Source organism: Eupeodes corollae, chromosome 2 (genome assembly GCF_945859685.1).
Source record: "Eupeodes corollae chromosome 2, idEupCoro1.1, whole genome shotgun sequence".
Taxonomy (NCBI): domain Eukaryota; kingdom Metazoa; phylum Arthropoda; class Insecta; order Diptera; family Syrphidae; genus Eupeodes; species Eupeodes corollae.
In genome coordinates this window covers 86,044,657-86,068,504 of record NC_079148.1, presented here as the reverse complement: position 1 = coordinate 86,068,504, position 23,848 = coordinate 86,044,657, and the positions used below count along the sequence as shown (strand labels likewise).

Here is a 23,848-nt window from a genome sequence, read left to right as displayed (position 1 = left end):
TTATAACTTAGACAGAGCATTCGTTGCTGAAATAGTTTACTGAAAACAACTGGTGTTCCTGTATGCATTCCTGGAGGATGTAGAAGTTGCTCTGGATGTGTGACTACCATTCATCAGGAACTTTGTTAGATAAATGAACAATGACAGTCATGGTAATTATTATCAAATTGCAGATTTAACCCTTTGTGAACAAACTCGCCCCAAGTATTAACAGAAGGGCTAGAATTAGCGTTGAAGAATATATGAAGCCGACGTGAATTTGGCTGCTACCGGTCCACATTAAGTAAGTCAATGATAATGGTCGAGTCTAGGATAGTTTGAAAATAACACAAGATCTTGAAACAATGCATATTTTAAAACCTCAAAGAACTTTAAGCTAAAATAAAGGTATACAACAAATTTATAAGTTTTTTTTGGCCAACTAGTAAAAACTACTATGTTTTGGGAAACTTTTGGGTGGCTTGGTTTGGCTCTTTCGAATCATATTGGATGTTCAGCAAGTCAAAAATCAACGAGCTCAGGCTTTTCCTTCTTCTCTAGTTTCATGTGCCATCTAAACATTGGAAATATTTTATATAGTTACCATTTCGGACATATATTTTAGCTAAAATATTTTTTCAGACTATCACAATCTGATTTCCTATGGTCTGTATTTTTAAAAATGTCAGCAATTTTGATCATCTCTTTCTTTCTCTCTTTCTCTCACACTGGTTGTATGATTTCATTATTTTGCTTCTTCTTTGCAAATTGCATATACATTTATATCCATCATTATTAACTTAACTATATAGAAACCAACTAATTTGCTCATTTTAAGTTGCTCGCGACTAAGTTTCCCAATGAGCGCAAAGCTTAAGGATAATAAAAGTCGCCCTTGAATCGAACCATATCCAACTTAAGTAATAAATAAGATTTCTAGAACGCAAACGCCAGGCCAGGCAAATTGACATTCCTATTTACTTTCGCCTTGCTTATCACGTCATCGAATAGTTTTCATTTTAAATTTACGGGCGCCATGTTTAGAAGAGTACATTTTTTTTCTGAGGATCTTAAAGCAATTGCAGCCAGTATATTTTTCTCACAAGCTTCATAAATCATAACATTATAAAAAATTATACCAATCAGAAAATAAATAACATTTCTTTAAATATAAATACAGGAAAAGTGTGATTGTTAAAATAGAAGAAAATACTTTTTGTTTTTAATTAACTGCAAATTTAAAGTGATGTGCATTAATCTTCAAATTTAGAATGAAATCTTCCCTGTGATATATATGTACATGAATAGTCAACTTTTTTTTTCTTGCCGTTGTCAGTCCCATTTTGCTAATTTAATTGAAATTGTTAAAGCTAGGCCAAATAATATTCCATTTTGTGTAATTCGTTCCCGTGATTGATACTTGATTTAGTTTTCTTATTTATTTGTCTCTCTTCACTGGTATATGGTGATCCCAAAAGACACTGCTGCTGCCATCAATTCAATCTTAAATTTTAATAATTATTTAAAAGAGCGGAGCACCTGCACACGGACACGGACACCTCATACAAATTGCGATGGCTGACTTTGATCTGAACGTGGACAGTCTAATTCAGCGTCTTTTGGAAAGTAAGTTCTCTTGGATCCATTATTTTTATACTCTAAGTCTAAGCTATGTATCACACAGCTTGTATCCTCTTATGGATACTAAAATGCTAAAACTGTCTGTAGAATTTGGTTTAATTTTACCTTTTTTTTTATTTTTCTTAAGCAAATGCTAATAGTTTTGGGTTGCAATTTTATGCATGTGAATGGAAGTGTGATAGAAAAATGAGGAGTCAAATTTAATTTATTTTAAAGTATTTAGTTTCTTACATTCGTAGTATGTACTTGTTTTCCTCATGCTTAAAATGTTGTCGTTATATAACATCGGTGCTCAAAGCCTTACATAGTAAAAATAGTGGTGCTTACAGAAATTAAAATTTAAAGTGTAAAAATGGTATACCGCCATTTTTTACTATGTATGGCAATGTGTATGGGGGGGAGGAGGCAGTTTTCCAAAAATGAACTTAACATACAAAATCAACTATTGGAAAACAACGGCTTTACTTTTTACTGAACATAAAATCCCATTTATAAATGTGTACAAACTTTAAAAAAAAAAAAACAATAGAAATTCGATTTTTTTTTTTCAAATACATATATACCTATCTATTTGTTTATCAAATTTTGTTGTTGCTGAGTACTATTTTTGTTTTGAGTTCAATTTATCAATAATTACTGGCTGACCCGTCAAACTTTGTGAAGCCTAAAGTACAACTAATGAAGCGTACCTTTTATTGAATTAAATTGATAAAATTCAAGCACAAACTGTGTTTAATTTAATAATTTATTCATTGAAATAAAACAAGTACATATAAATAAAAAGTCTACTCAAATCTATCAATCTTGTGATTAAAAAGCACAATGCCAGACACTAGCGATTGCTAGTAAGACTGATTGCATTACGGATTTATTGGGGATAATTAGATTTTCTTTGAACGGAATTTTTAATAATACTACTCACACCAAACAATGTATGTAAAGCACTCTCAACAAAATAAGAAATATATAAATATATACACTTTGGCCATAACATTTGGTTTTGGACAGGTTTTAAGGCTTTTCCATATTCCATTTTTCATTGGTTTAGGTGTTTGTACTTGAGTCTATCTCGTCATCTCGTCATCTCATCAGCTCTATCAGTTCTCTCGTTCCCAGGCATATCACTGTGACCTGGTACCCAACAGAGACTAATGTTATGCCGTGAGCTAGGTTGGTTACAGTGGCTGTCCAATATGGAAACGGACACACCTAGGCCAGTTTAATGAACTTTCCTAGGTAATTCTTGCGTTTTCGAGCTAGAGCATGGCATGTGCAGAGAAGATGAAGAACCGTTTCTTCCTCTTCCTCGTCCATACAGCTTCTGCAAAAGTCATTTTAGAATACGCCTAGTCTCGCGGCGTGCTTTCCTATTAGTCAGTGTCCGGTTATGACACCTATTATCGAGCTTATATGCGATCTGCTTAGAGAGAGCAAGCACCTTGAACGTTTAAATCCAGTGTTGGCCAGATGTTTTTTGTGACTTGACACGTGGTGATGTTGTTCCACCTGCCCTCCTCACAGCGTCTTGCATTAGCAGCAGTTTACAAGTAGCGATTGGTATGCCAGTACTTGCTAAACTTGGTAGGATGGGCTGTACTGTACCGTTCCTGGCGAGTTCATCTGCCTTACAGTTACCTGGAATGTCTCTATGGCCCGGCACCCAGCAAAGGTGAATATTAAACTGTTGCGCCATCTCCATTAGAGATGATCGACAGTTATGGGCTGTTATAGAGTTTGTAGAGACAGAGTCCAGAGATTTGATAGCGGCCTGGCTATCAGAGAAAATACGGATATCAGATGTTGATATCACGTTTTCTTTGAGCCAAGACAAGACTTCTTTTATCGCCAAAAGTTCCGCCTGGAACACGCTACAATGATTGTTTTCCATTTCTGGAAGTGTTCTCATTAGTAGTGGTAGGGCCATTTTTAACAACCCTGCCACTACTGAAATTACGTATCGCTACCTTTGTATTCTCGTTGCTACCAACAGCAGTTAGCAACTACTCCCTTCTCTGTGTTGGCCGCAAGAGATACGGCAGCAGGCTTTGACACCAAGCTGCCGCCCGGTCCTGAAGAGATACCGGTCTCAATTATATTTTTATTTTTGTTTTTGTTGTTAGTTTTATTCTTTTTTAGTCCCACGAGATGTGGAGTAAAAAGGTCCATGTGCACAGAGATTCGCATGTACAGATAAGGCTAGTTAATCCGGAGGTCGCCAGGTATCCGGATACTCCGTTAGAGACTGGACTATTTTTGAATTGGGCCCCAAGCCAGGCTGATCACAGGTCGTTTAACACCTTAGATCCAGCCCAATAAAGATGAGAGGTGGTCTGGGAGGAAGAGAAAGGGTGAGGAGTCAGTTGATGTTAATTCATCATTCTGATGTGTAAGGAAAAGATTGGGATTCGGTAACAGCAATTCAGTTAGGTTACCTAGAGTGAGAAGGAGTATAGGAGATAGGACCGCTGCTAGCTCTTTCGCCATTACAAACGTGGGAGGTCGGATGGGAGTTCGTGACATAAACGTAGGCTGGTATGCCTTGTTTATGTGGGCATGGATGATGATTTTGAGAAGGTAGGGATAAGAACGTCCTTTAGTTTCAGGACTCATCTGGAGAAAATTGTCGAAAATCATTGACCTTACTCAGCTTCTACAACTCGACAAGTTCGACGATCAGAGTAGAAGAACCGTTGCCGTGAGCTAAGAACCGTTAGTTCCTGTGGACAGTAATTTAAAAGCTTCGATTTGATTATTGTGTCAGAAGTCGATTTTTTAAGTTGGTGATATATGCTCATGATACTGCCATCATTGAGACCTGTTTTTCAGCGTATGTAAATATTTCTCGTCTGAAAGACATTGCTTTTATCGACAATTCTGAAGGAGTTAGCTAGATTGAGGAAAGGTTTATTGAAGTTCAGGCAGGGAGTGCTAACATTGTTCCTTATGCACTTTTGTAAAATCTGTTTTTGTTCTATGAGGCTGGTTTTTCAGTAACCGGTCTGACTGAGCCGTAAGGCACTGTGGGTACATATATGTAAGTCCAGGGGTAAAAAATTTAGTATTGCCTCCATTCCTGCAGTAGAAGTGGTCACCGTCGACCTTATTATGCCTATACGTACCATTCTCAGTACCCAAGTGAGGGTTTTTAGATTTGTAGCTTTCTTTTACGCACTACCCCATACCATGTTACCATAAATGAATTAATTAGTAGTGGTCTGATGACTGCAGTGTTTGCACTGTTTTGTACTCTGTTGAAAGACCCTTAAGTGTCGTTAAATGCTGCCAGTATATACTCCTTATCATGCATTGTTTTTTTTTTATAGTTTTCACCACGCAGTGTGAATAGGCATGATTTCCAATGTGATTTTCTAGAAGTCTCTCCAATTTTTTAAGAATAAACGATGTGAGTCTAGATGGTTTGTAGTCTTTAGCACTAGTTAGCTAGTTTTACCAGCTTTATAAAAACTGTGGGATTACGATATCATCACTTTTTTGTAGCATCATAGGGAAGATGCTGTCAGGACCCGGAGATTTAAATAGCAGAAAGGAGCTTATAGCTCATTTTACCCTATCCATCGTTATCATACCTTTCGCTACTGAATTTTACGAATTCATAATTTTCATCATGATTGCAATCCCGGACGGTTTTCAACATGAGTTCTAAACTTTTATGGCATGATTCTGTCCATTGACGATTGTAATTTTTTAGTGATCCTATTGGTGAGCTACATTTCGCTCTTTGAGATTATGACTTAAATGTTCTTTGACTTGACTTAAAAAAGACTCCCAGTCAATGCATGTCTGATGTGCTTGGCAAAATTAAAAAGACTTTGTATCTTTTCCTATGCAGATAAGCACGCTAGTCCACCAAGGTGGACTCTCTCTTCGATCCGCTTTTCACAAGATTACTGTGAGTTTGGTTGTTATTTGGGCCATATGTTTTGACTCAAATATATATGACTAGCCCAAATGGTGTATCTCAGTTTCCAATTCCATATTCCATTTTACTAAAAGGTTTACTAGGGTTTCTAGATTTCTGAATTAGGAATTCAATTATTAGACAATGAGTGTTCTACAATCATTGGTCAATAAGGCAGGTGTTTGAATTACTAGTTACAGTAAGGCAACGGACAAGTCACTGATAAAGTTCAGTTCCCATCGATCACCGAAATCAAACTCAGTGAGCTTGGTTAGTAGAAAGATGGGGGACCGTCTCGAAACCTACCGCGCGCTGTTGTCATGTGTTCTTTCTGTCTGTTGTTCTTTTTCCTCTTTCCTTCTGTCTTGTGTTATCACCTTTATAGTCTTAGTCGCTCAAGATGCTGTGTTCTCTACTCTGAACATTTATGTGCTGAGTAGAGTGAAATGTAATGTAATGTAGTTACAGTAGTATCAAATACCTCCTTTCAATTCTTAGTGATAAAAGTAGGGTGTATTACCCCTATTTGCTGCTAAAAGACGATTTTCATCTGAACATAATGTGCTTTTAACTTCGCACCCTAAAACCAGATCGAGTCTGTTCTTGTCTGCGTAGGTTACCAACTGGTGTCTAAGGTTTTTGACTTAGGGCCACATCATATTGTCAACTATTCATCAAGTAGACTAGTTTTCCTTGCGCAGAATCGGTATTGATTTCTGGATCACTTCCGTGCCTTCTTCCACTTTGATAACCTCCCAATCTTGGCTTTGCAGATCGGTATTTAAAGATAATATGTGTCTTTCAAGTCGAGCCTTTGTCAGTATGGGCTCTTTTTCAGGAGTTTACCCGTTGGCCGGTTGAGACTCCTGATCTAGTAAACGTAAAGTTCTATCATCCTCGCAAGTCATTGTTTTGAATTTCTGGACCATCGCATGAGGTTGCCGAAAAGTGGCCTGTTCTCTACGATCGTCTCATTGACCTCTTCCAGAATTCTCAGCTCCAGCTGCCATTGGTCTTCCAACAGTCTACGTGTATACTTCCCAAATTCGACTTGGTGGCATCCCTGAGCTTAAAATGCCTTCAATGTTTTCCTCATCTTAGGTTAGGAAATGTCTGGCGACAAGGTTGTGTTCCTTGCTCATTTGGCGAATCTCGTCAAGGGTCGCTGGTTAATCGGAGGATCCTTACCTTCTCCAACTATAACGTTCGTATTGTCTTTTTGTCGTTCGTCTGTGTTAGTTGTTAAAGTCTATAGTTTTTGATCGCATGTGCAAGATTCTGGATATAAAAGGTGTTGGCGGTATCAATGTCTTGACGCCGGTGATTTCCCCAGAACTCTATCAAGAAGGGCACGAGTTTAGTGTGTTCTTCTACGTTCGGGATTGTCCTGCCTTCCTTGGTGAGAGATTTCTGTTCAGGACCGTTAGGAGGCCGGTCGTTTCCAGAACACAGTCCTTCAAGAAAGTTCGAGCGTCATGTATTCGTTTGCGTTGATGTTTTGTCATTTTATCCCAAGTCATTTTCCATAATCTCTGTATCGTCCTCTTGTAGTTGGATATCATACTTTGCATAGAAGATGTCGATAAAGCCAAGAGGTTGGAGCAATTGAGCCAATGCTAACTCCATCATCCATGGCTAAGTTGGAGAAGGTGTTGAGTAGAAGATTCTCCTGTTCCTCTTAATCTCACACCATACATACATATATCGGAATATATGTAAATTTGGCTAACAATTATTTTTATTTGTGGAACTTTTTGGAAAGTGAAAATTTGCTTTTCAATACAAACCAAACCAATAGCAGTATGTCAACTGTGAAAGACAACTAAATTGCTTCTTATTATATTATACAAAATGCTTACTGCTGCCACGCTGGTTTTTCTTATTTTGCAGCATTTGACACAGGCTCAAAAGCCTCGTCCAATTGATTGAGTAAACTAAACAAAAATATATAATATAGAAGAAATATCTTGTTGATAACAATAGTGATGTGAACTCAATCTAGTTGTAACAGACAGCATGGTTCTGCCTCACGTGTTTTTTATTTATATTCCAATTGAAATGAAGTGTGCAGTTAGTTTGATGATCATTTCTTTGGCTTCTCTGGTATATAGTTGGCGCTTTTTCAATGTTGTTGAATATGCTTCATCTAACAATTGTTGTTAGCGTAGGATGAATTGTATGATTGGCTGTATGTATTTATTGTTTATGTGCTTTTTACTCATTAAGCACATTCATTGTAGTTCATTTGATTATGTGTTTATATTCCGGATTCGCGACCATGAATGCAATGCTATCAACGTTAATTTCTTGCAAAAACAAAATTGGTGTTGTTTATAAACCATATAGTTAACGTCCTATGGACAATCCGCTTATTACATATTTTGAAAAATAATGATTTTCCCCTAATTACATCATAGAGACGTGATAGGAAAGATGTCAAAGTTGTAACTTAGTGCCAGGAAAAACAAAAGCGTTTGATTGAACCATCTTGTTTCTTTGCCACTGGTAGATCTTATTTCGAATTGAAAGCCGCTGAACACCCGCTTTACAAAAATCGAATGTGGCAAGATGGTTAGTGATATATTCGGCAGTCGAAATACTTGAAAGTGGCTCGATCAAAAGTGTTTGTTTGTTTTTTTTTCGCACTATGTTCATGTAGTGCTTCAAATAAGCATTCTAAAAAAAAACGGCTTAAAAATTATGCCGATGAAAATTATAGAAGTTCCAGCAACTTCAATACGCAAAATATACCGCTGTAATGACACAATAAAATTTAGGGGCGGATATTTTAATGGTTATAGTCAAGTACGGACTTTAAAACTCTTTTATACGACGTTAAATAAACTGATGCACTGAAATATAACACCGACTTTGATGTTCTTAACTTGAACATTGATGCCGCTTGGAAAACTTAACTCCAAATGTACAAAATTCTAGAGCGAAGAGGTTCCACAACAAAATATTTACCTAATTTTTAAGTAATGATGTCTTCAATTAAAAATTGTTGCTAGCAGACACAAATTTTCATCTTGTCCTAGTTAGATATCCACTACCAAAGGCTTCTTTAAGTAACAAAACCGCTATAAAAAGAAAACTATTGCGTTCTTAAAAAGTGTTTATAAAATACTGTAAATAAACAAAATAAATTTGATAATTAACTTACTTATCATAAAAATTACGATAACAACTAAAGAGTAATTATGCCATTATAAAAATCCACAAAGCCATTTTTTAGATTTATTTTTAATAAATAGTTTTTGAAAGAATTATTTTTAAATTTGAAAAACAAAAATTCTAAACTAAATATCAAATTAATTTTCATTAAAATGTATGCAGTTAATTATAATTCTTGTTTTAAAAATTTAATGCTCTTATTAATTTTGTTTGATTAAAAATAATATAGTTGTTTCAGATATAATTATTAGTTCAAGGAGTTGTATTTATCTTTGTGCCTATCATTCACATTTGCCAGACAAGGTGCAGCTAATGCGCAAGCATTTATCATTTAGAAGAAAATAGGATTAGCTCAAATCTTCTAAGAATGTACTCTTGTAAAATTGGCAGGATATTTTTGCAGAAACTCTAAATGACTTCGGACAGTTATGAGAATTTGCAAGCTCCTAAGCGGTGCAAGTTTGATTACACATCCCTCTTAAATGTAGATACATTGTAGGCCTTCTTGTAATCTACTTAAAAAATATCTTTAGTAATTATATAAGTTTTAGATTTAGGAATTTCAAAAAGAACATTATGAAAATGTTGGTAAACAAATGAGTTTACTCTGTAAGCATAGATAATATTTTTCGTTGTTATCACGGGAAAAACTTTTCTCTCATAACTTTCGTACGCTTTTGTCATAGTCCTTGCTTCTGCACCATTTAGCAGGATGAGGATCATGAAGGTCTTACATAGCTACAATTGCTTTCTTAGCCTAAAGAAACAACATTAACCACTTGACCCATTTTTGCAGCCTCTTTCCCAATACTATACTATTTCAGCAGGAGTATGAACATGGTCTGATTTCGGGCGCAATCTATTTATTGAATTTTTCGCCTACTAATTTATTTTGAAGTATATCAAAAGTGAGCAATACTTTCATTTTAATGGCACACTATTGCAATTGATATTTGTTCTAATTGCAAACTTTATTGCCATATGCTGCCCAAACCCAATGGTTAGCAGGTTTGGGCCCATACAAACAAATGATTTACTAGACACTAGAGCTAACCTTTCGAACGACATATTACTCAATTGTAGGCAATTGGAAAAAAGGCCGATTCTTCTTTGTTTAGACCTTAAATATAGTTGGTTTTGAATATCTGCGTTCCTAAAAAAGGAAATTTCAAGAGTTTAGTGTTCTTAAAATAATTTAACATTTGAAGAAAATAAGTCTTTCTTTGTTCTGAAGATTTTTAAGTCTAAAATCAGTTCTTATCAATGTTTGGTAGTTTTTTGTAGTCAATCCAATCTGTGTACAAATTTAACAACTTGCCAAAAACTATATTTTCGATGCAATTATTATGTCGATATGTTTTCTTCCATAAACAATGGAGATACCCCTAAAATTGCAATGCACATATAAATATGTCATTAATTATTTATTTCCTTAATAGTTATCTAAACCGTATGTCTCACACTACAAATGTGTATATATTTTTATTATAAAACAAAGCCGCGCTCTGTGTTAAGTATTTGTATTTGTTTTTGTTTATATTATGTGTAAACTGTTTTGTAAATACAAAAAGGAACATAATTTTAATTGATTTTTTGCTAACGGTATTATGTTATTTAGTTTTATTTTATTTTTGTTTGTTATGACACTGGAAAGCGATAAGTGGCAAAGTGAAGGTGAAATGTTGTGTAACCTTTAAGAAGAAACAAATATATTACATATTTCTATAATAGTTTTTCATATGTGGGTAGTAATTGTGAGTGCGTAAAATAGGGATTTTTAACAAATAGAAATTGTTGTGGGATAAAAGTTTTAATCTGGAAATCAGAACATTTAATCTTTAAAATATAAAATGTCGATTACAATCCAAGTAGACATGATTTGATTATTAAGTTTATTTTTTTACAAATTACTCGAAACGGTAGCTTTTTTGTGTGAGAAAACTTGTGGGTACCCTTGAACTTCATCATACAGTTGATAGATTCAGACAGAAACAGTGTGAAAGGGAATTAGAGTAGAACTAGGAAGGACAAAAATGTTTTCTATTGCAAATATCTTACATTCATATGTATGTACAAATATCTTACAGGCATATGCCCATATTTATAATATATAATATGATGTTTGGTATAAACTTGATATCTCTGAAATTTGCTTCTGGTTAGACTGCTAATAATGTTTAATTTTCACTCTATGTTAAAACAAAAGCTCTTTTAAAAGTAACTGCAACTATTTGGTTTAAAGAGGATATTCTGAGTTTTTATTTGCTATGAATCCGATAACTGTCATGTACATTGTTATCGTGCTTATACAAAATTAAATTTACGAAATTAATTTCAAAAACATATAAAAGTTAAATTGAGCAGTACTTAAGGAGAAATATATAATTGTATGAGTTGCGTTCCATTAGGTGCCGTGAAATTAGCTCTAGTGAAGATTAGATAATGTGGTCCTTCGACCAGATTTTCCATGTTAGGGACACACTACATTCGAGTCAGGGTTTCGTGTTCATATGGGGTTTGATCAGTGCCAATTTGTAACGACAAAGAGACATATTTGAGAATGAAATATTCATACATAGTATCGTTATATATTTTATTGTAATATCATTGTAGCATTCACCTTACCTTGTATCTACCCCAAATTCTATATTGTGCCTTTAATTTACCCACCGTAATGCTAGATAAGGACTATTTATATCTTACAAGAGGCTGTTTTGTATGCAATAGAAAAACCTGAGTCTCACTTAAATAAAATACTAATTGAGTTATTTCTATTAAATAATTTTATAGTTTCAAAAGAAACACATGCAAAATATTAATTGGAAATAGTTAGTTTTGTATACGAACACATTATGGAAATAGATCACAAGAATAATATCTGAAGTATAATAAACTTAAATTTATTTATTTCGTCATTAGTAGTAGATGTTTATTTTCTTTCAAAGTTGCATTTCAGTATTTCGCCTAAGCTTACACTATTCCTAGAACATTAATAATTTCTGAACGCATCTGTTTTTAAATTTTAGTTTTTTTTGTTCAGTTGTTTGCTTTTTTATTAGCTTACTTTATATGTACATGCGTTATTACACACATATGCACAGTGCCGGATATAGTGGTCCAGAGGCCTCGGGGCAATAATGGAGCGAAGGCCCCCTCGCCCCAAATTATTTTAAGTAAACCATTTTTTTTCACCAACCAGTCGAAAAATGATTATTTTGTTGAAATCCAATTCTGGGAGTAAATCGTTTTTAATGCTGAGCTTCGATAGACTGTTGCAGCGCCGTGGTTCGAAGCCTGTTTATTATAATTTTTATTTTTGAAAATGAGCGTTCTCTAGTGCAATTTTTTACCATAAAAATCGAATACATTCTCAATGGAATTTCAAGGTTTGGGAATGTAGCTCTGAAATTTTGATTTTCGAGAATTTGGTAGTAAAATAGTTCCGGCGATTGTTCTGTTCCATAGTCCTTTTCCTTTTTGTATGGGTCAATCAAAGACACAAATTAAACCAACCCATTTCCAAGAATAGGCTCTAAATCATCCGGATACACTTTCACCAATGTCTCTGCTGAAGCGTGCAAATTTTCAGCATCCAAATCTCGAACGTACAGCTTAATAGGGATGCAATCTTTCGGTTAGAAAAACGGATAGCTGGTCAATCACCTGAATGAAGGCGGATACTTTGTATTTTTCCTTGGGTGACAGATTTGCGTCTTGTGCTTGCCCGTAATTGAGCGCATTCAACATGAAATTTCTTGTTCTGGTGCGGGTGCGTGATTGTACATATACAACAGTATGGGATATTTTTTTGGCTGCTTCCTAGTATTTATCAAAATCATTTCGTTTGGATTCCACAAATGATTTCAATGATTCTAGTGCACGCATTGGTGATTAAAGAATCATTTTCGGGTCTTGCAACATCTTGTTTGTAGCGTTGAATTGCTTCAAGAGATCGTTCCAAAATGTTGCAAACAAAGCGGTTTCGAGATCACTTACTTACTGAAGGCTGTAAGTAAAGGTAAAAGAGCAAAACAAAAAATTCGTATCAAAGGAAAAGATGTCTACTAGTGTTTACTTGTTAATTTGAAACAAAACCAGGCTTCCACCCTGGTTGCCCCCCCTCAATCCAGCCCTGCATATGCATATTTGAGTAAATCGCCATTACTAACAACCATCATTTTAGACGAACTTAAGAATTGATCTCAATTAAAAGTGCACTCGAATACAAATAGTACTGATATAATATATTAAATTGAAAGAACTTCCAGTCGGTTTATACACCAAGTGTGGCAAGGATTTATATCTTTAATGTTTTTACATGCTTATATACATTCATACATTCTTTTAACAGTATTACAATTAATTTTTTTTAATATTTTTTTAGTTGTATGCATGTGAGTGTGTGGGCTAGTAGAAAAACGTTTAGTTTTTAGAAAATAATTTTGTGTAATTATTTATCTACTTTGTAATTATTATCTTAATTCAAAACCTTTTCTTTTATTCTTATATTATAAAACTAAAAACTTAACAAAACACACAAAAAAATAAAGGCTATAAAAAGGAAAAAGAGCGGGAAGCAAGTGCTTTGAAATTGCTGCAAGAAGAAAATCAAGATTTAATTTCTTCACCATCAAGTGAGACACATGTATCGGCAGAAGGCGATCAAATAACAATCCACCATCAGCCCAAGGAAGAAAAGAAAAAGCCGCGCCTCAGAGACTTCTTTATATCTGAATTTGGTATATGAATTGAAAACCACACTGCTCATTCTCAGTTGTATACCTTTTCCACTGACGTTTCTGTGAACAACAACCCTTCCTGTATATTGCTAATATTCATTTTGTAGTTGGTAAAAAATGTATAAATACATTCTTTGATATTGTGACTGTTCCCACTTACAAGAATAAATCAAAAACATTTATACATATGTATGTACATATATTTTATTTCACCAGAAGGAAACCTTGTTACATCCGGTAGTTCTGTTTTTTTGGTTAAATGTTTATTATGTTGACCAAACTAATAATCCATGTTCGAAACTACGAGCGACGTGAAAAATACAAGATAACCAAACATTAAATTACCGCACTTTAAGCTCATTAATAATTTTAATTATTTAAAATCGTTAATAATTTAACCCTGAAAGATAGGTTGCACTTAGACTGATGAAAAAACAAATGTCAAAGAATGGGATATTATTAGGCTTAAGAAAAAAAATTCCTTCCAGGGTCACCTAACATTACTATTAACTCTTGGAAAACAACTACAGCATCTCCATACAAATCGATTCTTAAATTATCTCATTAAATAAAATATAAATATAAGTATTTGTCTACATAAAGATTTGTAGGATTTAAATTATCCACCCATAATTGGATTTTCTCACCACATAGCTGCAATTACATGTTTTACGGGTTACAACTTATTATCAAATTCCTTTACTTGCGTTACTTAAGCTACAGTTACATGGTCAGCGCATTGACTCTGACGTCATCAAAAATCAAAATTTTCTTTGTCAAAGTAAAAAACGTTGACCATCACACGAAAAACAGTGTGCGGGCAATATCGTCCCAAAATACGTTGACGTGACGCGTTTATAAGTCAACCTAACGTATGTGAGCCAACGTTATTTTTGTAATCCATTTTAGGGTGGGAAAGCTGGTTTTTAATTTCGTTTAGTAAAATTTGTATATCAACCGTAGGAACATTTTATGAAAAGTTACAACCTTTTTATATAAAGCAATGATACAGCAGGTTGAAAAGCTTGCAAATTTGGAAATTAGCAAAGAATCAAAAGAGTAGATATAAAGATTTGAGGAGTACTTTGTTAGTTATTTCTGTTCTTTGGTAGTGAAGAAGATTGCAATGCTGATATTATCACGTTTTTGTAATTAATAAGTTTTATTCCGAGAAGGGTAAAAAGGATCAAACATACATAATAGAAAAGACCTAACATATTTTTACGTGACCAAAAATAGCTGCAATGTCATTCCATTGTATATATATTTACGATGGTCATTCACGCAAACCATTTTTGATAATTTATATAAAATATAAGGAATACTTTTACCTCGGTTCCTTAGCTTGTTGTATAATCCCTTTCTTATGCAGTTTACCACCAATTGAATTCATTTCCAATTTTATTATTGATCTCCTGTCTAAATTTCTAATCAGCTTATTTTTACCTACTTTGTTGATTGACTACCCTAAAATTTTCATATTCGTTTTTAGACTCAAAACACTGCCCTTCGGATGTGAACCTTCATCATTATATGATAAGTTAAATAAGTTTTGTTCTTAACATCATTTTTTAATAAGGAAAGTTAAAACTAATGCGTCCAAAAATCAATTTTCCTGTTGTCGCCGGAGTCACTATTCTCTGGAACCAAAGAAAACGAACTTGCAATTCTCGGTATGTACGCAGCTGTTTAAAATAATTAGGAATTACTTTGACTTTGAGGTTTCCCCACATTTTTTGAAACGATGAAACAAAAATAAACTTTTTTGGCGCTGACTTCAAAAGAAATGTTAAGCTTCCCCAAGGAAAGGAGTTTCATTTCCGTTAAACAAAAAAACAGGGATCCAGTAGCATCACAGATTGTTTGTCTTGGTTAAGGATTAAATCTCGATTTCAAATTCATGATAATCATGGCCAAGGAAACATATAGTGATTCTGAGGGCGATATGTCACTAAGATGCCAATTTTAAGCCATATAACGACCACAAGCACTCTTCAAAATTGGTGATTGCTCTTCGCGATCGTCCAATCTCTGTGTTATTCTGGACGTCTTAACACCATTGAGAATTTGTGAGCATTCTAAAAAACTTTCGAAGCACCAACAACAATAAACACCAACAAAAAAAAAAGAATGAATAACCATTATGTTAAATAAATGTCAACAACTTGTTGAGTCCGCGTCTCAAAGAGGCAGTAAAAAATGCCCGCAATCTCCCTGTCAGATTTGTTTCTATTATATTGTACATTAAAGAAACTCAATTACAAAATGATATCACATATAAAATGATATTCAACCAAACTAATATACACAAACATAAAAGCAAACTATTCAGTTGCTTTAGTTTTGAATAATGTCTGACAATTTTGGTTTATTGGTTTCAAAAAATAAAACTTTAGATTTTCTAATAAGGATCTGAGGGTTTTTTTAAATAAAACACAAACCATTTGAGATTTTTAACTTTATTATCGGCTTGAAGCACAATCAAAATATTTACATTTGCAATGGTAGATTTATTGGACCCAATTTTCAATGATTCGACCACACTTTCGTGTTTAATATTGGCTCTGGGCAGTTGTAACGTTCGTTAAATTTAGTTCAAGACAACCATCATATCCAAAATGCAGAGCTACATAACGTTTTGCTATAATAATGTAAACATTTGTTTTGGTAATTTTGTTTTCTTTTTAAATTAAATTTTTATTATTTGTAAGTGCTTAAAGAGCAACAGTTTATTATTTATCTTTCTTTAATATTTCTGAATCTATACTAAAAAAAAATAAAAAAGATGTCAACTTTTTCATTTGTGTTAATAGTTTAAAAAAACAGCCTTCGAAATCAAAATTCATAAAACATTTTTTTTTTAATCTTAACTTTTTAATTCATAACTCTGACAACTACATGTTTGTATGTGTTCTAGTTTCTGAGAAAATTACCTAAACTATCTTTTTTTCTTGTATGGAAGCTGGAAAAAATATTTAAGCAAGCTAACATAACTTCCCAAAAATTACTAAAATGTGTTTCTGGTAGTATTCTCATAAACTAGAAGATTTTGCAGTGACACAAAATAATTGAAGCCAATTCGGTGCCTAATGGATTAGTTTTGAATAATAAACATTAGCATTCCTGTGTTTTAGATACATTTTGAGTTCGAAAGTATTTTTTTTTTCAAACACTATTAAAACAAATAACTAGGTTGAAAGCAATAGTAATAGAAGAAGTTGTTGGCTTTCAGAAAATTGTAAATTACTGCCGTTTTTTTTGTCAAATTTAAGTAAATTTATAGCTCCAATGCACCAACGTTTTGGTACTTGTAGGAAAATCAATCAAAACGTAGAATACAGAATAATGTTATTCTATTTTACTTAATAAATCTTATGAAATTAAAAGAAATATTTGAATCCGAACAGTTAGCAAGTGCAAAGACAAACATTTTTGGTAAAAAATTCAATTAATTTGTTTATATAATTGAAAGTTATGCAATAAATTTGAAAATATGAAAACACCATTGCATTGTTGGCTAATTATCGTTATGCTTGTCTAGTCTGTCACTCGTTGCATACTATTACATAATTTCGTAGGAAATATTTTGTGCATGTAAAATCACTCACTCCTCTGTAGAATTCATAATTGTACACAACGTTTATTCATTGCATTTCTCATTTTTTTTTTCAAACAGTGCGAGGATGTCGTCAAGGTAAAGCTGTACAAATGTCCGAAGCTGAAGTACGTGGCCTTTGTCTAAAATCACGAGAAATATTTCTGCAGCAACCCATTTTGCTTGACTTAGAAGCTCCACTTATCATTTGTGGTGACATTCACGGGCAATATACAGATCTACTTCGTCTTTTTGAATACGGAGGCTTTCCACCTGCAGCCAATTATTTATTTTTAGGCGATTACGTAGATCGAGGCAAACAGTCACTAGAAACGATATGTCTACTGTTGGCATATAAAATTAAATATCCTGAAAACTTCTTCCTCTTGCGTGGTAATCACGAGTGTGCTAGTATTAATCGAATCTATGGTATGATCACCAAAACGCTTTTATTAAAATTTTTGAATGTAAGATATATATTTATATTTTTTAATTTAAGGATTCTATGACGAATGTAAACGCAGGTACAATGTTAAGCTTTGGAAAACCTTTACAGACTGCTTCAATTGCCTACCGATAGCGGCAATTATCGACGAAAAAATATTCTGTTGCCATGGTGGATTGAGTCCCGACCTCCAGAGCATGGAACAAATAAGGCGCTTGATGCGACCAACAGATGTACCAGACACAGGTTTGCTCTGTGATTTGCTTTGGAGTGATCCAGATAAAGATGTCGAAGGTTGGGGTGAGAATGACCGAGGCGTAAGCTTTACTTTTGGGGCAACAGTCGTATCAAAATTTCTGCGAAAACACGACCTAGATTTGATATGCCGGGCTCATCAGGTATGCTTTTATACCATAACTGTAATTTCTATTATGTTTTTATTAATATTAAAACTTTTTGTAAAAGGTTGTTGAAGATGGATATGAGTTCTTTGCTAGACGTCAATTAGTTACATTATTTTCGGCACCGAATTACTGCGGAGAGTTTGACAATGCTGGTGGAATGATGACAGTGGATGATTCCTTAATGTGCTCATTCCAGGTGAGTAAAATGGATATGGTTGATTATTCGATTCACAAATATTAATGTTATTATGAAACTTCGCAAAATTACAATTTAAAAAAAAAAATAAAACAAACATTTCCATGCGCAATCTCTAAATAATTTGGTAAATATCGTTTTCTATTATTGTACTTATGAAACCTAAGAGTATCTTATAAAAAAATCAAAAATAAGGTTTGTTTACAGAAAATTGCTGGTAATAAGTGAAGCTGCAGCTTCAACATTTATTGTTGTTAAATCAGTTGTGGACTCAGGGAAATATGGCCCATTTTGTCTAACAATTTATTCTACAAACATTGCTGAGCGGTGTGCACTTTCTGCCCTAATTGTCTAAAACGGTTGAAAATTTTTAAAAACCCAAAAGCCTCAAGAAGAAACTTAAGGATTCAAGAATTACCTAGCTCCTAATTTTGTCTGTACATATTTAGTAAGCATTTCGTGTACTTGTCATCAGCCATAGAACGTTTATGTTTTACTCTCCAAATTTTCATTCATTTCTCTATGAAAAGAAAGTTTTTAATAGTATAATCTTGCCCATGTTTTTAAAAACATTTGTTTAATTCTAATTGGCCATTAATACGAATATATATCCATAGTTCATTATATTGGGCTGCCACGGACCAGAAATACCTTGCGTTTGCTAGAATATAAAGGGTAACATAAATGTCTCGTCTACCGCATTGTTCATATGGTGAGCAGTGTCCTGCCCAAAACCGCTGCCACTATTCTTGGATTATATTTACAATTGCACGTCATCATTTTCTATAGTATGAGTGATTTATATTTACATTTAAATACTGAACGATTAATATTATTTTTAATTTGTCTGTTCTACTTTGGAGGGGAAGTTTCAACTCAATCTTTTACAGCATTTAGCATATCAGACTTGACTATGTATTCACCAGCTTAGTGAATTCCCCAATGTCCATCTCAAGCAATTTGTCAATCGTACCAAAAAAGCTAACGAAGTGATCCATCATGCTTACGCCGTCCTTCATTGTTGAAAACATTAATTGCTTCAATAGTGTCGCCTTACGTGCCGGCCCTTTCGAGTGGTAGAATTCATCGAGTTTTGGCCAAACATCATTGATGTACAGCAAAGTTTTATGTGGCAAAGTTCTGATGGTTTAATATATATACAGTATAATTTCTATCCAAGTATTAATTTCCTTTTTATTAGTTACCCCATCTTTACCCACTTCTGGCTCTTTTTTTTCGATCTATTAACGTAACCCCAGTGGCCCTTTTTTGTTACCAAGATGACAAAGATATATATTTTATTTAACGATAAAAATGTATCTGTTGAATGCTAAATAAAATAAATAAATTAAGTGGCGCAACAATCCATGAAGAACCAGGGCCTAGTGATTTACAACTCTCAACCATTCCTGTGTGCGAGTAATGTTGTCAGAGATGGAAGGGACCTACAGTTTATATGCCGAATCCGAACGGCTATGTACATTTTTAAGGGGAATCCCTAATTCTATAACATTATGATCCACATTGAAATTTTGTTCGATACACCGCCAAGCACTTTTCTTATCAATTTTAAATTTGTGTGCAATATTTTATGAAAATATAATTTTGCGTGGTGAATGGGCTTTTGAGATTAAAATAGATTCCGGATACGCTTTGTAAACTTACAGTTGGGATGTATTTTATAGACTCTAATAAATACGATTTTAATATAGGCTTCTTGCTCTGGGTTTAAATAAATGAGAGATGGCTCCCATATCAGCAAAGATAGTCTTTAAAAACTTCTGTTCAGGTTTGTGTTGTTAAAAGTAGTATATATACAAGTTGAGTATTTTCTGGCTTAATTGATATTCATACCATGTTTCTGCTGTTGTTTCTTTTTCACTGAAATTAAAGTAAAAAATTATACTAATAATTGAATTTAATGTCTTACCAAAAATTTAAAAAGAATTATGTACTTTAAACCAGATGCTCTAATAATAATAATTTAAACAATAATATTTTTTGAAATTCGACATCATATCTAGCATACAAGTTAAGACTAGTATTACATTTTTTCTTAAATTTTTTTTTTTTAATTCTAGATTTTGAAACCATCTGAAAAGAAAGCCAAGTATCTCTACACCGGAACAAATTCATCACGACCAACGACTCCACAGCGCAATACACAGTTGATTACATCGAATAAAAAGAAATAGTATATCCATTCACTTCCATTTTCCTAAAAAAATGTTTAAATATAAAAACGCTAAAATATATATACAAAATTGAAAAAGAGTCCTAAAAATATAATTTAAAATATTTATTCTGAAATGATTTGTCCAAATAATAAGAAAATAAGAACTAACTAAAGTTAAAAAAGCAGTTTTGTTAAAACTCAATATTTTATACTATTAATAGATCAATTTATTTTCCAGAGATTTCAGAAATCTCGAAACTTTTACAGTCGTATTCATTTATACATATTTATTAAAATTGCTTTAAAAAATTTACATTAATTTGTATCTATAATCAATTTTCTAGATATACTTCACTTACTGACCGTAATGCAATTCAGTATAATATCTGCTGAATGTTTCTAGTACGCTTTGTGCGTTAACCTATGTTATTGAGAGGACCGACCTAAGGACTTTGTTCGCTTTAGTAATACAGTTCGTATTTAAACCAATGTCCTCCATGAGAATAAGCATGTACCTGTAACCTACTGCATTATTTCTTATGAAAACATCCATCGGTTATGCAGCTGTTATAGAGGCTTGCTCATGATCATTCTGGTTAGTGCTTATACAACGTAGACATCTATTAAATTTAAACAAAAAATAATGTTTTTTCGTTTAAGTACATTTTAAAGACCTTTTACGTTTAAAATTGTGGTCAAAATCCCTTGCGGCTGGTTTATAAATTCACAAATAGGTTATATTATTAATGGCTGAGACCTTTCCAACAAATGCAATAAACAATTAAAGGAAAAAAAAACATTGCCCATGGAATATGACCCAAGGTTAATTTTTATTGTTCCCATTATTGAAATAGAGATATAGTGCAATCATCTTTTATTAAATTTTGCTCCCATAAGACCCCGTGGTATTTAAATTCTCTGTACAAACAAAAGCTGCACATGTGTCAACATGAAAATAATTTTAATCTGGCTTTTAGAAACCTTGTTAGAATTTTAAAATTGATTATAGATTCCAATTTCCTACTTCGGAATTATTTTAAAGTTAAGAAGCCTTTACAATAGTTTTCAAAATACGACTGTAAATTTTCAAAAATATTAAATAAAACGTTCTCAACACCTAAGGAAGATTTGTTTTGTTAAAGTATACTCTGATCAAAATTGAAATTAAAATACAATTTCTTTCAGTGCAAGCGCCGACTCGAATAAATTAGCTCATGACTTTTAGAAATTTTACTGTCACTTAATCCATAGATTGAAAAAATGTAAATAATGTTTCCTCTCTAATACCTATTGCATGTGCAATTTTATTGAATTTTAAGAACACATACAAGATTAAAGTAAAAGTCAAATTATAAATAAAGGAAAATGAGTAACATCAATGTTAAAGGGAAGTTATTGGTAACTTTCCATGAATTAAAAATAATAAAAGAACTTTATAATAAATTATAAAAAAAATCATCATGGTTGGCGAATAAATTCGCTTAACAGTAAGATAATATTAATTATTATATTCTATCTACCAGAAATTACCCATACGACTTGAAATTAATTGGTACCCCTTGTACCATTTTTTGTTTCCGAGACTCCTCTGTCGGTTGAGTGATATAAAAATCCATAAAATCCTGATCTAATTATTTCCAAATTCGGTTATCTGCTATTGTATTGAAGACGAGTTTCTAATTAATAATATAGTGACCAAAAGCTAGAATTTCAATGAAGAACAAAATGCAATATATTCGGCTATCAGCCTCTATATAAAATAACAAAAGTTTCCAAATTGTTTATGTATGAAATTTTTTATAGTTATTAATTTATTGTTTCAAAAATTAATATTGTACAAACAATTTTTAAAAAAATGTATCTGGAAAAATGCATCATTTTATTTTGTTGAGCTTGTAATACCCTCATAAATAAAAATTATTTGACATAGTGTATACTTACAGTTATATTATATGAAACAAGTTGATTATGTACTAAATTATTATTATTATTTTATATTATCTTTTAACTGAAGTTTTTATAGTTTGAATTTCGTGTTGTTTTTTGTTTTATTTTTAATAAAAAAGCAATCAAGCATTTAACCAAGACTAAGAATAATTGCATGCAACTTTACACCAAATTTCCAGGATACCAAGTCAAGTTTATACAATGAGAAAAGAAGTGACAAGTGTTTGTCAGTACATCAATGTAAGAGCACGTTTTTTTGTTAAGTATTGAAAATAGGTTCAACTACATATGTGCATATATGATACCGAAGTGTTTTAGAGGAAAACATATTTTTTTCCCTTCCGATACGAATATTGAAATTAATTTGTAAAATACCCTCTCTAAGTGAAACAAATAGTTCAAACTCAAGATTATTTATTTTTATAAATAAATCTAAAACTTTGGTGTCCCTACAGCTCTTAAGAAACAAGGCTTGTGACTTACAATCCTCGACTACTTCTGTGTGTGAGTAATGTCAGGAATAGAGCCTACAATTCTTTAATGTAAATTAAAAATAACTTAAGTCAGAAAGTGATCACAAAGATTTAAGGGCAGGTCGGTGGTCTCGAAATTTCAGAAAATCATTTTTTTCGATATTTTAAAAGTATGGTATCTTTTGAATATATGTATGTACTTCAAAATTATCCCTGAAAAAACTATATAAAATGAGAGCTTTTGCATTTTATATAACTGGTGGGATTTGTCTCTCTGTATTAGTTTAATTGTTATTTTGCTGATTGTTAGACCATATATGAACATTAATTGAGGTAAGCATTTGGTAAAAATGATTTTTTCTTCAAGTTAAGCTTAAACACCATATTTCTTAATTGCGTTTGTCCATTCCCTTTTACCTCATTCACCAGTGAACATCAAAATCAAAAGTAAGCTTTAGTTGCAATTCAAATAAATGAGTGAGTTTTTTATCTGAATCATTTCCCTAAAATATGAATGCTAGAAGTTTATAGTTGGACCTATTATCCATAAAAAAGTTTTGACCTTTCGTGATTATGCGATTTCGGATTCTGGGACAACTTTGATTATGGATTTTGGTTTTCAAGATTGTGTTATTCTTTCTAATTTAAATGCTTTGTAATCGAATCCTCACTTAGTCAACCAACATGCGTCTCCAGACAGCTCGGTCCCTGGCTAGCTGTCTTCAGTTTCGCACGGCAAGTTGGTTGAGGTCTTCACCCACCTCAGTGCGCCACCTGAGTCGCGGTCTTCTTCTACTGCGCCGTCCTTTGGGATTGGATTCGAAGTCCTTCCGGGCTAGAGCCTTGATCTCAATTCGCTCTACATGACCCAGTCATTTAAGCCGTTGGACTTTAATTTTACTACTAGGTCAGTGTCGCTGTACAGCCCGTACAGTTCGTCGAATTGTAATCGAATCCAAGATGGAATATTCATGTATCAACATTATCATGCTTTACAATTTTTTAGATAAATATTTTGTAAAGAAACACAAGTATAAATAATCATGAAAAGAGTAATACCGTTTCTAGAAGAAGAATAATCTTAACAAAGAACATAAAGCAGAAAAAAGCACATACAAAATTTCTACATGTTTTACAAATTTGTATATCCAAATACAAAT

The 23,848-nt window shown here is 33.0% G+C and overlaps 1 protein-coding gene across 2 annotated transcripts; it reads left to right on the top strand.

Annotated features, from left to right (window-relative positions):
• The first annotated feature begins 986 nt into the window (after positions 1-986).
• Positions 987-22,349, top strand: LOC129944543 (serine/threonine-protein phosphatase beta isoform). Of its 2 annotated transcripts, XM_056054048.1 has the most exons (6): positions 987-1,605; positions 13,264-13,452; positions 17,129-17,476; positions 17,547-17,890; positions 17,958-18,092; positions 20,174-22,349. In XM_056054048.1, the coding sequence occupies exons 1-6, from the start codon at positions 1,554-1,556 to the stop codon at positions 20,285-20,287; spliced, it is 1,182 nt and encodes a 393-aa protein (XP_055910023.1). In that variant the 5' UTR covers positions 987-1,553; the 3' UTR covers positions 20,288-22,349. The 2 variants fall into 2 exon arrangements, with proteins under 2 accessions (XP_055910023.1, XP_055910024.1); XM_056054049.1 differs by lacking the exon at positions 13,264-13,452 and having other exon boundaries at positions 989-1,605.
• The last annotated feature ends 1,499 nt before the right edge of the window (positions 22,350-23,848 follow it).

Coding starts and splice junctions, on each gene's coding strand:
- LOC129944543 (XM_056054048.1), top strand. CDS start 1,554: ATGGCTGACTTTGATCTGAACGTGGACAGTCTAATTCAGCGTCTTTTG. Junction 1,606..13,263: donor AATTCAGCGTCTTTTGGAAA/GTAAGTTCTCTT, acceptor AAAAAAATAAAG/GCTATAAAAAGGAAAAAGAG. Junction 18,093..20,173: donor CCTTAATGTGCTCATTCCAG/GTGAGTAAAATG, acceptor TTTTAATTCTAG/ATTTTGAAACCATCTGAAAA.